Source organism: Felis catus, chromosome A1, assembly GCF_018350175.1.
Source record: "Felis catus isolate Fca126 chromosome A1, F.catus_Fca126_mat1.0, whole genome shotgun sequence".
Classification (NCBI taxonomy): Eukaryota; Metazoa; Chordata; class Mammalia; order Carnivora; family Felidae; genus Felis; species Felis catus.
In genome coordinates this window covers 149,788,180-149,803,886 of record NC_058368.1, presented here as the reverse complement: position 1 = coordinate 149,803,886, position 15,707 = coordinate 149,788,180, and the positions used below count along the sequence as shown (strand labels likewise).

Genomic DNA, 15,707 nt, shown 5'->3' with positions numbered 1-15,707 from the left:
ATAAAAAAATGTTCAAAATGACCACCAGGGAAATGAAAATCAAAACTACAATGAGTTATTACCTCATACCTGTCAGAAAGGCTAAAATCAACAACACAAGAAAAAACAGGTGCTGGTGAGGAATACAAACAGGTGCAGCCACTGTAGAAAACAGTATGGAGCTTCTCAGAAAATTAAAAAATATAACTACTCTACGATCCAGCAATCATACTACTGGGTATTTACCCAAAGAATATAAAAACACCAATTCAAAGGGATACATGCACCCTTACGTTTATAAGCAGCATTATTTACAGTAGCCAAGACACTGAAGCAGCCCAAGTGTCCACTGACTGCTGAATGGATAAAGAAAAAGTGGTATTTATATGCAAAAAAATTGTATATATATTATTTACCAATAAAAAAAAGAATGAAATCTTGCCACTTGTAACGATATGGATGGAGCCAGAGATTATTATGCTAAGCAAGTAAGTCCATCAGAGAAAGACAAACACCGTATGATTTCACTCGTATGTGGAATTTAAGAAACAAAACAAACAAACAGAAAGGAAAAAAAGGGAGGGAGACAAATCATGAAACAGACTCTTACTTAGTAAGACTCTTAGTAAGAACAAACTGATGGTTACCCAAGGCAAGGGGGAGTGAGGGGTTGGGTTAAATAGATAATGGGGATTCAGGAGTGCACTGCACTTGCAAGTGAGGAGCGCTGAGTGATGTATGGAATTGCTGAATCACTATATTGTACACCTGAAACTACTGGAATTAAAGTAAAAACTTAAAAAAAAAAGCCCTCACATCAACAATTACTATAAATGTTAAAATACACCGAATAAAGCAAATGTTGGCAGTGTGGACTTAGGAATGAATGATCCAAGTGGCTTTTTATAAACAGCCTGTTTATAATTAACTCACTTAAAATGACATGATAAAGCATGAGGAAAGATGCATGTAAACAAAATAGAAGCAGGAGATAAACTTTTTAAAAAAATTTTTAATGCTTATTTATTTTTGAAAGACAGAGCACGAGGCAGGGATGGGTAGAGACAGAGAGGGAAATACAGAATCCAAAGCAGCCTCCAGGCTTTGAGCTGTCAGCACAGAGGCCAACATGAGGCTCAAACCCACGAACCGACCATAAGATCATGACCTGAGCTGAATTCAGACACGTAACCAACTGAGCCACTCGGGCGCCCCTCAATATTAGGTAAACTTTAAAGCAAAAGCAATTGCTAAAAACAAAAGAACATTATATACTGATAAAGGATGTATCCATCAGGAATACATAACAATTCTAAATGACACACACCAATCAAAATACATGAAAAACTGATAGAGCTGAAAAGAGAAATAGACAAATTATAGTTGGAAACTTCAAGATCCCCCTCTCAGAGACCACAGAAATCCCAAACAGAAACTCAGCAAAGATTTAAAAGTTCTGAAGAACACAATCAACCAAAAGGATCTGACATATATAGAACACTTCACCAAAAAATAGCCACATACTTTTTGTTTGTTTGTGTTCTCAAACATCCACAGAACACTCACCAAAACAGACCATATTCTGGGCCATGAAACAAACTTCAACAAATTTAAAGTACTGAAATCATAAGAGTATGTTCTCTGACCATAATGGACTCTAACTAGAAATCAATAACAAAAAGACAACCAGTAAATCCCAAAACACTTGGAAATTAAACTAACACACTTCTAAACAATCCATGGATCAAAGAATAATTCTCTAATTAAAAAAGAAACACAGAATTGAATAAAAAATGAAAAGACAACATAGAAGACACAACATCAAAAGATGTGTGACACAACTAAAGCAGTGCCAAGAGGAAAAGGTAGAGCATTATTACATGAGCTTATAACATGAGCAAAAAGAAAAAGTTTCAAATCAATCACCTTAAATCCTTACCTCAAGAAACTAAAAAAAATAGGAATAAAATAAACCCAAAGCAATAAGAAGGGAAATAATAAAAATAAAAGCAAAAATCAGTAAAACAGAAAACAAGAAAACCACAGAGAAAAATCAATGAAAAAGCTAATCCTTTGAAAAAATTAATAAAATTGATAAATCTCTAGCAAGACCAACAAAACGAAAATGAGAGAAGATATAAATGATCAACATCAGCATTAAAGAAAATATAATTGAACATTGTAGAGCCATTAAAAGGATAATTAGGAAATAGAAACAAGTTTGCTCCGAAATTAGACTAATTAAAACAAATGAATCCATTCCTCAAAAACCACATACAGACCTTCCTCTACTTATGATAGGGCTATATCCAATAACCTCACTGTAAGTTGAAAATATCATAAATCAAAAATGCATTTAATGTACCTAAGCTACTAAACATCACAGCTTAGCCCCCCTACATTAAACATCCTCAAAACACATTAGCCTATAATTGGGCAAAATCATCTAATGCAAAGCCTATTTTATTTAAAAAAAAAAGTGTTGAATAATACCTCATGTAATTTATTGAATACTATACTGAAAGTGAAAAACAGAATGGTTTTAAGGGTAAAGAATTCTTTTTAAGTGTATCAGTTGTGGCTGTTTACCCTCGTGAATGCATGGCTCACAGGGAGCTATGACTCACTGCTGCTGCCCAGCATCACGAGAAAGAATCCTACCACATATTGCTAAGGCCAGGAAAAAATCAAAATGCCAAGTACGGTTTCTATTGAATGCGTATCATTTTCACACCATCATAAAGTCGAAAAATCTTAAGTCAGGGACCATTTGTATTATCAAAATTCAACCAAAACAAATATTATGTATAATCCTATAATCACTAAAAAATGAATTCATAATTTTAAATCTCAAAAACAAAAGAAAAAAATCCCAGGCTGTGATGTTTTCACCAGAGAATTCTACTAAATATTTAAAGAATACCAATACTTCACAAACTCTTCTAACGATTAGAAAAGGAAGGAAAGTGTCCTAGCTCGTTCTGTGATGCCAGAATTACCCATATACTGAAACAAGACAAAGATACCACAAGCTGCAAGCCAGTATCTCTCATGAACTTAGACACAAAAATTCTCAAACAAATTAACAACCTAAATCCAGCAATATGTGAAAACATTACACATCCAAACCACATGCAATTTATTCCATGTACACAAGCTGGTTCAACATTAAAACAAAAAAATCAGCGTAATCTCCAATATCAACAAACTAAAGAAAAAAAATCCTATCATATAAATTGAGTCAGAAAAAGAATTTGACAAAATCCAGCATCCATTCATAATAAAAATTCTCAATGAAACTAGGCAGACAGGTGACCTACCTTGACTTGATAGAGGATCTACCCAACTACACCCCCCAAAAACCTATACTTAACATCATATTTGGGGTGCCTGGGTGGCTCAATCAGTTAAGCATCCAACTTCGGCTAAGGTCATGATCTCATGGTTCACAAGTCCCAGCACAGCATCAGGCTCTGTGCTGACAGCTCAGAGCCTGGAGCCTGCTGTGGATTCTGTGTCTCCCTCTCTCTCTGCCCCTCTCCCACTTGCTCTCTCTCTCAAAAATAAATAAACATTTAAAACAAAACATACTTAATGATGAAATACTAAATGCTTTCCACCTAAGGCAAGGAACAAAGCAAGGATGTCTGCTCTCACCACTCCTAGTCAATACAGAACTGTAAGTTCTAGCCACCACAATAAGAAATAAAAGGTATACAGATGAGAAAGAAAGCTGTCCCTATTTGCAGTTGACATGTCTATATAGAAAATTCCAAGGAATCTGTTAAAAAAACCTCTAGAAACTAAAAGGTAATTTTAGCAAGGTCAAAGAGTACAGGACCAATGCAAAAATCAATCTTATTTCTATGTATTAGTAATGAACATGTGGAAAATGAAATAAAAAACATAACAATATTCACAAAATTGCTCCAGAGAAAAAAAACATTATAATTAAGTATAAATTTAACAATTAGTATACATTAGGATTTGATATTACAAAACACTGATTAAAGAAATCAAGGAAGACCTAAAAAAATGAAGGCATATCATTAAATATAGCAAAGATATCAATTCCCAAACTGATCTATAGGTTTAATACAATTCCTTTGAAAATCTCAGCAAAGTTTTTGTACAAGTGTGGACATGCTTTGGTCCAAATATGGATAAGCTTGTTATAAAATTTTTATGTAAAGACACAAGTCTTAAAATAACTAAACCATATTGAAAAGTGAGAGGAACAACTCTACCTGATATTAAGGTTTACTACACAGCTATAGTAATCAAGAGTGTGATATTAGCAGATAGAGACATATAAACGAAGAGAACTCAACAGAGAACCCAGTAGTAAAGCCACACATACATGGCCAATTGATTTTTGACAAAAGTACAAAACCACTTCAATAAAGGAAGGATATTTACCTTTTCAACAAATGGTGCTGGAGCAACTGAATATCCATAGGCTAAACAGGAACCTCAATTTAAACATCTTATCTCTTATAAAAATGAAATCAAAATAGATCATGGACTTAACATTAAATCATTAAACTATAAAACTTTTATAAAACATCATAGTAGAAAACCTTTGAGACCTAGCTAGGTGAAGAGTTCTTACTTAGACTTGCCTCCAAAAGCACAACCTACAAAAGGAAATATTAATAAATTAAGTCTCCTCAAAATTAAAAACTTTTAGAGCACCTGGGTGGCTCAGTCGGTTAAGCATCTGACTTTTGATTTCGGCTCAAGTCATTTTCTCATGGTTCAGGAGTTCAAGCCTGATGAGAGCCTGTTTGGAATTCTCTCTCTCTCCCTTCCTCTGCCCCTCCTCTGCTTGCACTGCCTTAAAATAAATAAATAAACTTTAAAATATTTAAAACTTTTTCACATAGAAAGACCTTGTTAAAAGGAAAAAAAGACAAGCTACCGAACAGAAAAAAGTATTTGCACATAGCAGACAAATGACTAATATTTAGAATTCTCAAAACTCAACAATAAAACAACCCAATTTGGAAAATGGGAAAAAGGTACGAACAAACATTTCACCTAACAGGACATACAGATAGCAAGTTAGCATATGAAAAGATTTTTAACATCCTCAGCCATTAGAGAAATACAAATTACAACCAATGCACCCAGGTGGCTCAGACTTCAGGCTCAGGTCATGAACTCATGGTTACTGTGTTCAAGCCCCACATCAGGCTCTCGGCTGTCATCAGGGAGACTCCCCCACCACGCCCCGCTTCAGATCCTCTATCCACACACTCTCAAAAAAAAAAACAAAAAACAACAACAAAAAACATAGTGAGATCACTAAACACCTATGAGAATAGCTAAAATAAAAAATTATGACCATATCAAATGTTGGTGAGTATATAGAGAATCTGCGTCATTCATACATTGCTCGTCAGAATGTAAACAGATACAGCCACTCTAGAAAACAGATTTGCAGTTTCTCATAAAACTGAACATGCAATTACCACAGAATCCAGCCAAGTGCACTCATGAAAACTTTTTTTTCACGTGAAAACATAAACACAAATGTTCATAGCAGCTTTTTTTCCCTAATAATCAAAACTGGAAATAATCCAAATGTTCTCCAAAGGGTGAATGGCTAAACTGTCCTACATCCATACCATGAAATACCCCTCAGCAAACAAAAAGGAACAAAATATTGATACATGCAACACCTTGAATGAATCTTGAGGGAATTATGTTGAAAAACAAATGCTAGTCCTAAAAGGTTGCATGCTATATGATTCCAGCTGTACAACGTAGTTTTTTTTGTGTTTTGTTTCTTTGTTTGATAACATTTTTTGAAGCAACAAAAGGAAAAACAGACTAGTGGCTGCCAGGAATTAGAGATGAGGGAGAGGAGGAAGGAGGTGAGCTTGGTTATAAAAAGGCAGCACAAAGAACCCGGGTGGTGATGAAAATGTTCTTTATATTTACTGAGGTGATGGTTACACAAATCTACATATGTGATAAAACTGCACACAACTAAATGCACACTAAACATATAAGACACACACATGACTGTATGCCGAGCCAACGAAATCAATGTCAATTTCCTAGTTGTCATACCAGATGTTGCCACTAAGGAAAAATGGTGAAGGACACATACTTTGTATTATTTCTTCCAACTAAATGTGAAATTACACAATTACCTCAAAATTAAAAGTTTAATTTTAAAATCTGAGAGACAAATCAATAGGCAGATAGATAGACATGGATGGAGAAGAGACATGGTCTATTATACAAGCATTTTAGCTGTGAATGCAGTCTAGCAGGTTGAACCTACAAAGAGAGATCTCTAGGTCTCTCCCTTAAGCTTCAGACAGATACATAGGAGAAAGACAATTTCAAAAGTAACACTGAAAGAGCTTCCAGGTAGTGAACACATGGAGGTGGGAGAGTGGTTTGAGGAGTGGAATACCCCGTGACAGCACAGAAGCTCTGTACCCTTTTCTACATAACTTGTCCCATGATTCTCTTCCATTTGACTGTTCCTGAGTTATATCTTTTGTAATAAACTGATAATCTAGCTTGATAAACACTGAGCAGGTAATTTATCTTACTGACATCCAGACAAAATAATAATAATAAAGATATGCACGTATACATACATGAAAAAGTAACAATGAATAATACAACAATGAACACAGAGTGAATACAGAAATTTTGCTAGAGTAATGTCTCCCCCACAGGATTTTCCCTGGCTACCACTCATGGTCATATGTAGGATCTTTTCACACTATAATAATCAGACATGCATTTAAATAATTTTTCCATCTTTCAACACAGGGTAGACATCACTAACACATAAGAAAAGAAGGTAAAGTATAAGGGAAGTTTTTCTTTTCTACAGTGAAAGATAGGAATAAAAAAAAAAATGAGGACCTTATTTCTCAAGTAGTAAATGTGCATCTAATCTGCTCCAAAATCACCCAAAGCCATTTTTAAAGAGGCAGGTTATCTAGTGTATCCTATCAGTCAGCTTGCGCTGCCTTCACAAAATACCACAGACTGAATTGCTTAAATAACAAAAACTTATTTTCTCACAGTTCTGGAGGCTGAGTCCAAGTTAAAGTGAAAACAGAGGTGCTTTCTAATCAGGCCACTCTCCTTGGCTTCAGATGGCCACCTTCTCACTGTGAATTCACTTGTCCTTTTCTCTGTGCATGTGCACTGCTGGTATCTCTTCCCCTTCTTATAAGGTCCAACAAGATTATGGACGCACCATTATGACCTCATTTAATCTTAATTACCTCTTTAAAGGCCCTATACATAAATCACCACATGGGGGTTAGGGCTTCAACCTTAGGAGTTTTAATGGGACAGAATTCAGTCCATAATACTCAGTGACCAGCCAGCCTTTAAGTATATGTTTTCTATGAGTGTGCATAGTGCGTATTATACTTAATGGAAGGAGGCAAGACAAAGGAAAAAGTATAATATTTGTATTAGAATTCCATCACTCAGTTTTCTGAACACTAAAAATGAGGAGAATATCTATTCTCATTGTGTAGCTGTGAGAGTTAAACAAAATAATCTATGTAAAGTGCCCAGCAAAGAGTAAAGGACTAGTCAATCCTGGGCCTCTGCCTTCCTCCCCCCACCCAAATTCATTATAAATATTTCTCAAATCTAAACATATCTGAAAAATTATGGGAACTGGATTCTATGCCAGTTCTGCCACTACCTAGCTATGTGACTTGAACCAAACCACTCTAGTTCTGCATACGGGCTGTCTGCCAGTCTGCTTCTGCATCTCGGCAAATGAGAGTTTCATCTATCACTTAAACACTATGTATCTATGAATACCACTTTTATGATTATAATATCAAATAAACAATACTACAAAAACTAATCAAACTTTCTGTAAAACTCCACTAAGAGGATTACAGTATGAAATTTCAATTTATTCATTCAGATACTTTCATTCTTTAAACCCTTCCACAACTATCTCCTAATTTGAAAAATGTATCTGCACCACACATCTGTAAGATTAATTTTCTCATCTTATGTCTCTGTCATTAATGCCTCATCTTTCAAGTAGACTGTACATTCTTTTATATTTCTGCCCCCTAAAATGTTCATTGTTTTATTCACAAAAATAACTGAAATGCCTAAAATTATGCCCCAAATCTTGTTGATATAATGATTAGACATAGGGAGAAGTTACCAGTAAATTGTATCTGATAACTGTTTCTAACTTAGCCCACAATTGAAATGTACTGCAGGTGATTTCAAGATGATACACCTACCATACATACACTGACCATTCAAACAATGAGCGATAATAGCATCCATTCTCCATAACTTGCTTTAAAATTAAGATAATGGTGGTCAGAAGCAAAATCCACTGTGAGGCTATCTGAATCATTTAATGAAAGACAATTTACCATGTCAAGCCTAAGGGAAGAACTTCTAAGTACTTGCCCTTTCTCCCACTTCATTCCTCACCACTCCTATCCTAGTATTATCTGTATTACATGTAAATGAGTAACATATGAAGTAGGCTGTTACTTTGAGGCCCTCAACAAATCTCACCTCCCGGTAGTGATGCAGTCCCACCCATACTAACTCTAAACTGGGTCATGTTTATTAGCACTGGCCATTGGAACATCAGCAAACACTGAAGAACACAGAGACTCGATACGTGTTGGCACAATGAGGCTTGTTGCCCTCTTGACATGCTCCCTTGCAAACCCAGCTGCCATGTTGTAGAGAAGCTCAAGCTAATTAAGGGGGAAGGCTGCATGAAGGGTATACAAGGAGAGAGGCAGCCATAGTCCCGGCTATCCATCAGCTGTTCCAGCCGTCCCAGCTAAGGCATCATTAAGAAGCCACCTTCGATACGATAGCCAACAAATGACACATGCAGCAGTCCCCATCAAGCCTTGCCAACTTTAGAATCAAGAACAGATAAACATTTAGTTTTGGAGTGAAGCAATATATAACTAAACCAACACATGTAAGCCAATTAGAACAGTTCTTGTTTGGTAGCAAGCAACCAAAAAATGTCAGCAGTAGTAACAGTTATTATTAATACTGTCATAAGTCCCCCTCACCACTACCAAGGTATTGTTTTTGGGTATTAGAGCTGCTCTTAAAGGCAGTCTGTCATCCCCCTAAAGGCCAGTAAAAAGAGAAGAGTAAAGCAACCAGAAAGGCCTGCATTTTGCTTTCCCTTTCTTCTTCCTAATTTACAGCTGTCCTTTTTCTTTTTATCTCTGTCAATAATGCTTTCCTAATTTCCCCAAAGTACCTATCAATGACCCAAACCAATTCCAGCCTTTGGCCGTGCTCTGTATTCCCAGTAACTACAGACACCTCCTTCAATCCCCTTCCAGACCACAAGTAAGTAATTAAGAGTTCAGTAGGACAGACTCTTCTCTTGGGGCCAAAAGTTTATACTCATTTAACCTTTAAGTCTTTTTTACCTGATATAATCATTAGGCAAAGAGAGTGGGGACCAAAAAGGTCATGTTTAGAAAATAAATTAAGCAGCCGGGATAACATACTTGCTACTTTTCCTCAAAGACTTACTGACCCTAATTATATAAATTTCTTATTCTTTTAAAGGCCATGACTCTTTGCTCATACTTCGCTCATGATATTTATCTTAATCTAGCCTGAATCAGAGTAGTTGGTTTACTTAACTTCCTACTAGATCTATAACTGCCCAGAAAGAGAGACTTGAGAAAAAGGCATCCAACTCATTTTTTTATCCCTTAAATTAAGCACCTACTACACTGCTCTACTATTCATACAAATATTGTAAAAAATATCTGGGTCCTCGTCAGCAACCACTCTGTACATAACTAATCTCTGCAATTCTCACCCCTAAGTTTATTAAGAAAAAATGACTCACCCATGGTTATAATGTAATTAGTGACAAAGTTAATAAATACTACACGTCCTAACATTAACCTCTAATAATTATTTGGCTTAATTATGATTTTATTTTTGTAGAGATGGATGTTTTTTTCAAAGAAAAGAAAGGTACCAGTTAACATTCCTTATTTCCTCTTCCTTCAAGTTTCAGGGTTGACAAGCCGGCATATTAGGTCCAAGGAAAGATCTATGCCACATGCCAGGCACATAATCCCAAAGGCAAAACAAGCCTCGTAGAGACTACCGCAAACTAGAGCTCAGGACTCACCTAAAAGGGGCAACCATTACTCAGCTCTGGCAATCTGCTCTCAAACAGGAACAGCAACTAGGGAGCCCCAAATCCTGTGATTTTGGAAGTGTGCTAGAAACTAAGACTTCTTAAATGTGACGTCTTCCTATTTTTTAAATGGTAGCAACTACTTACTAAATGTTCCAACTACACCAAAAGCACGCAATATAGATCTGTGGACTGGATTCATTCCAAGGGCATCCTGCTACTGCAGGTGACAGTTTAAAATCTCTACATGTAGGGGGTGCTGGGTGGCCCAGTCAGTTAACCATTTAACTCCTGATTTTTCGGCTCAGGTCATGAGTCCTTAGATTGAGCCCTGCTTCAGGGCACGAGGCCTGCTTAAGATTCTCTCTCTCTGGGGTGCTTGGGTGGCTCAGCCAGTTGAGCATCTGACTTCAGCTCAGGTCATGATCTCACAGTTCATGAGTTTGAGCCCCAAGTCGGAGCTGACAGCTCAGGGCCTGGAGCCTGCTTCTGATTCTATGTCCCCATCACTCTCTGCCCCTCCCCCACTTGTGATCTGTCTGTCCCTCTCTCTCAAAAACAAATAAACATTAAAAACAATTAAAAGAAAAAAAGATTCTCCCTCTCTTTTGTCCCTTCCCTGCTCACATGTGTGCATGCTCTTTCTCTGAAACATAAAATAAAAATTTAAGAAGTCTCTACATAAAATTGAAGATGGACTAAGGGAACAATGCTCCTTTACTGTCACCCCTAACTTCTAGAGAAGAGGTAAAAAATAACCAAGGCCACTAAGAGCAGGTCATAAAATCATAAGGCCTACCAGTGACAAACTCCTTTAACTTTTCTCTCTCTTGAAAAGAAAATCTGTTAGATACAGCACCTTCTATAGCATAAAAATACACAGGGAGAATTTCATTGCTTTTTAATTGTTTTTTCCTCAAAACTTGTGAAAGCAAAATATTCAAATAAATGTAATAGTTAAAATTACACAAACTTCTCCAGCCTTACCCCAATTTATGTAAATGCTCAGTAATACACGAGACAATGATTCACCATGCACAGAAAAACAAGGTACAAAATATGAATGGCATTAATATATTTGTACTTGTCTATCTACATATTGTCATTTGACTCTCTTGCGACCAACAGCACCAAACTAGCTGGATACACGGTTGAATACTGTGACCAGGGAATCCTACTCTAACAAACTACTATGGACTCAAACCTATGACCCGAACCTCCTTAATATCATGCTATCCAATAACTAAGGTGACCAGTCACTAGTAAACAAATATTAATTTAGTCCAAGAACATTTCTTCAATAGCTTTACAAAAGATTTGACATTATTTAACCAAATCATTAAAGTTTTTGTTTCAATTTAAAATAGAACTTTATAGAAAAGACCTGAACTTCATCTCCAAACCTACTTAATCTATTGGAAGCCTTAAGGAGTCATAATTTTTAGAGGTGCCTGGATAGTTCAGTTGGTTAAGCATCCAACTTCAGCTCAGGTCATGATCTCACAGTTTGCTCTGCTCTCAGCACAGAGCCCACTTGGGATCCTCTGCCCCCCTCTCTGCCCCTCTCTCAAAAATAAACATTAAAAAAAAAGTCATAATTTTTAAAATAATTAATCATGGTAGATAGGCCTTTGGAGTTCAAACCATTCTCTAAAGTAACGATTCGTGAGGGAGTCCCTGTACCAACAGAATTAGTAGGCAATTTAATGACAATAAAAAAATATTACTGTTATTTAGGGATACTACTTATTGAACACTTACTATGCACCAGGCACTATGCTGAAAACTTCTGGGTTCTCATTAAACCTTAAAGATGACCATATGATGGAGGTACCATTATTATCCCTATTTTACAGGTGGGGAAACTAACCTTTCCAAGATCACACAGCTATAAGTGGCAGAGTCAGGATTCCAACCCAAATCTTGTCTAACTTCAGAATTTGCACGCTTAACCACTACACTGTATTGCCTCCAGTGACTCTGGGCTGATATCTAAGATAAAGAAAAGAGGGAAATTTGTACTTCTCAGTGACAAATTTAAAAAACATAGGAGAAATGGAGGATACTTTTTAGAACATGAACATTTCTCAATAGTCATACAAATATTTTTATTCCCAAATACATACTAATAATGATGGAAATCTCACACAATGGACTTCTCACAAACACAAATTTTCCTAAGTACTCATTCATGTTTATTGTTATCAATTTAATGGGAACACTATATTATTTTCTATGCAATTTTGCCGTGAAACTAAAACTGTTCTACAAAATTCTTTTTTAAAAAAATTTAGAATACACTGAATATGCCTAATGCAATTCCGTTACGAACACTAGCATAAGACTATATTCTTTCAGTATGCAAAGTTGCACTTTATTATAACTGCAGTGCTGAGCAATGTATGGGCACCTAAATATTTGATTCTTTCAAAAAGGCTTGGAGGTGTGTAAACAGTGCTGTAAAATTCAAATTTTTCACACTTCCAGAACACCTTCAGAAGTCTATAAAACAAAGACATAGTATGGCAAGTTGGAATAAAACCAGACAAAAAAATTAAATTCTCATTTAACAATATGAAAAATATACAATACTGCTATATCGTGGCTGACAAAAATAAGGCTAATTTTACTTTTCCACCTTAAGTATCAAAAGAAGTAGCCTGAAGTCAAAAATGGATTAGTATTACAGAATCTTTTTCTAATTCATTTTTTAAGTCCCTTCCAAATCCTCCAAAGCTTATCCAAAACAAACAAACCTTTCAATTGTCCATAGTGAATGTCAACATACGAACCAAATCTTTTTTTTCTGATACACTAAGGGTGTCAAAATTCTAAAGGTCAATTAATACTTACTTGAGTGATCTATATAAAAAGTTTTGCTATCATTAACCACTTTTTATTTATTTACTACCATCAACATTTTCCTCCCATCAAGGTCCACCTTTATAAATACATACCTATGTTCGCTGACGAAGGGAAACGTACTCACTATTTGAAAAAGCCATTTGCCCTATGTGTTCAGCAATATTCTGTCAAAACTAATTGTCAAATATAACACTGTACTGGTCACCAACAAAGTGTTGAAGAGAAGCACTCTTTTAATTTTATTTTACTTCAAAACTGTACTTACAAAGTCTCAACTGTAAAAGATTACACGAATAATAAATGGGAATTCTTTAGCCTAAGTTACAGACGTTGTTGGAGGATAGGCCCTTAATCACACCTGTAATTCACAGAACCCTTTCCTTTCTCGCTGACCCACATCTTCATAAATGATGTGAAGACTGCTGCATCGCTATGCTTTCAATTGGCATAAATGGGGATTTGCAGTGCCACAGAAACAAAGCGTTCTGACCAATGGATGTTTCGAATGATTATCAGTACAAAACTCATTCAAATACTTGTATATTCAAAGCTTCTGACGAATAATCGAGCTTCACCAGGGAATACACACACAGGTTAATACAAACTCCGACTGCCTTGGCAGCTGCAAGCTCAGCTCAATCCCAGGACGCCAACTAAATTTGGAAGGGGCAGAACTATATCCGGTTCTCAATGGATACACATTTTCCCCATGCTTCTCATCTTAAAAACTTTACGTCTTCCCAGAGTAACAATAAATATACAAAGACGCCAGGGAGTATGCCCGCAGGGAAGATGAGTTATCAAATTAAATTCCTACGCGCGGAACCTGAAGCTTCAAAACTTTTCAGAACAAATCACAGCTGAAAGAACGAGGTAGGTTTTCCCACTTCTTTCCAGGAGCCAGCTTCCCCAGTCCCTGAACAGCTGTCCTGACTTACTGGTTAGTTGGAGGAGCAGTCAACGGGATGGCGACCTCTTCTTCCTCGTATTCTGGTCCATCCAGAGAGTCACCTTCGTCCACCGTTCCCAGGCCGGCGCCCAAAGGGGGCAGCTGAGGAGGAGGCGGCAGAGGAGGGAATCCGCCGCCTGCCCCGAAGGTCTCAGCAGGCAACGAAGTGGTCCCCTTGGCGAGACCCATCTCTCCTCCAAGTCCGGCAGCGGCGCCAGCCACGCCAGCGGCAGCACCTCCCCCTGACAGTCCGGCTCCCCCCATTGCCCCTGCCACAGACCCGGCTCCCAGGAACCCCGACCCCAAAGCGGCTCCGCCAGCCAGGTTCCCGGCTACTCCGGTCTCCGCCAGCCCAGGATAGGGTACGGCAGCCACAGGCAGGGCCGCGGGTATCTTCACCCTACATACTGCCGGATAGGCACTCGAGCCCGCGGCTGCGCCGCCTCCTGCTGCCCCGGCGGTCACCGGGCCGCCCTCCTCACTGCCGGCCTCGGCCGCCATCATGTTGAAGCCCGATCTACTCTGCCCTACCCAGCTCGCCCGGGAGCCCCGGGGGCCACCAGGCCCGGGCTCCGAGCCGCCCCACCCAGGCGCGTCCCCCTTCAGCTCCCCAGGCGGAGGAAACAACAACAAAAGGAGAGAGCCCGCCGCCGCGCCCCCTCCTCGGGCCACAGCCCCGGCTCCGGAGCTGCCCGGGTTACGGGAAGCGAAGTGGGCAAAAAACTCAACGCCTGCACAAACGCCGCCCCAAGCCCTCACCTTACACACCCACACTCACACACACACACACACACACACACATGCACAGAAGTGAAAAACTTCCTGGCTGCACTAAAGAGGAAGGGAAGCACAGAGGAAGCGGCTGGGGCGGCTGCCGCTCCTTCAGCCACCGCCGCCGCCACCGCCACCGCTTCTTCACCACCCTAGTTCCGGCCACCCCCACCGCAGCCACCGCCGGTGCCGCTGCTGGGGCTGGGGCCACTGCAGCCGCTTCATCCTCCACCGGGCTGGAGATGGGAGGGGTGGGGAGCCAAGAGGAAGGGGGGCGGGGTAGCGGGGAAATCGACTGAACTGCTCCCAACCTGGAGTGCTCAGTGAAACCGACTAGAGAGAAAGGAAGGCGGGGCACCAGTGGAGGAGCCGAGGGAAGGAAGGGCGGGGGAGGAGGGTGAGGGCAACTTCTGCGCAGGCGCGTTCCTGGCGCGGGGGTGAGGGCGCTGGGACTCGAGGGAGGAAAAGGAAGCGTCGGGAGGGAAGGAAGCGGCGGGGACGCGCGGTGCGCGGCCGTGCTCACTGTTTCGCTGTGGTACGAGCGTGTGGTGGTGTGGCCGTTTCTCCCGTGGGTGTCGCCGGCGGCAGGGCGCGCCTGCCTCTCTGGGTTTTGTTTGATGGGCGGAGGGGAGGAGTGGGTACCCGAGCACGCGGCCGTGCTGCACTGTGAAAGCAGGAGAGAAAGGAGGGACCAGGAGGGGTTGGAGAGGAAGGAACCGAGGAAAAGGGAAAGGAAGATGCCGCGAAGCCGGTTCTCTGCTTCCTGACTGCTAGAAAAAAACACCTTTACCCAGCGGTGCAGAAACCGGACGCGAAGCCCGGGGATGAGGGATTGCCTCGAAGTTCGAGGCAGTGCTATTAATTGTTTTTTTGTTTTCGTTGCATTCCATATTAAAAAATAAAATGAAATTTTAAACTACGTTCTGAAACTCAAACGAAATAGGGAAGTAATATGGGGTGACCTAAAAATTT

General features: G+C 39.3%; 1 protein-coding gene across 2 annotated transcripts in view; it reads right to left on the bottom strand.

Annotated features, from left to right (window-relative positions):
* RASA1 (RAS p21 protein activator 1) overlaps positions 1-14,893 on the bottom strand; it is a 114,882-nt gene extending 99,989 nt beyond the window's left edge. Inside the window, exon 1 of one of the 2 annotated variants that reach the window (XM_045033366.1) lies at positions 13,954-14,893. In XM_045033366.1, the coding sequence (XP_044889301.1) occupies positions 13,954-14,468 (515 nt within the window). In that variant the 5' untranslated portion in view covers positions 14,469-14,893. The remainder of the gene's footprint in view (positions 1-13,953) is intronic. The other variant, XM_003981135.5, reaches the window with a different exon arrangement.
* Positions 14,894-15,707: the final 814 nt, after the last annotated feature.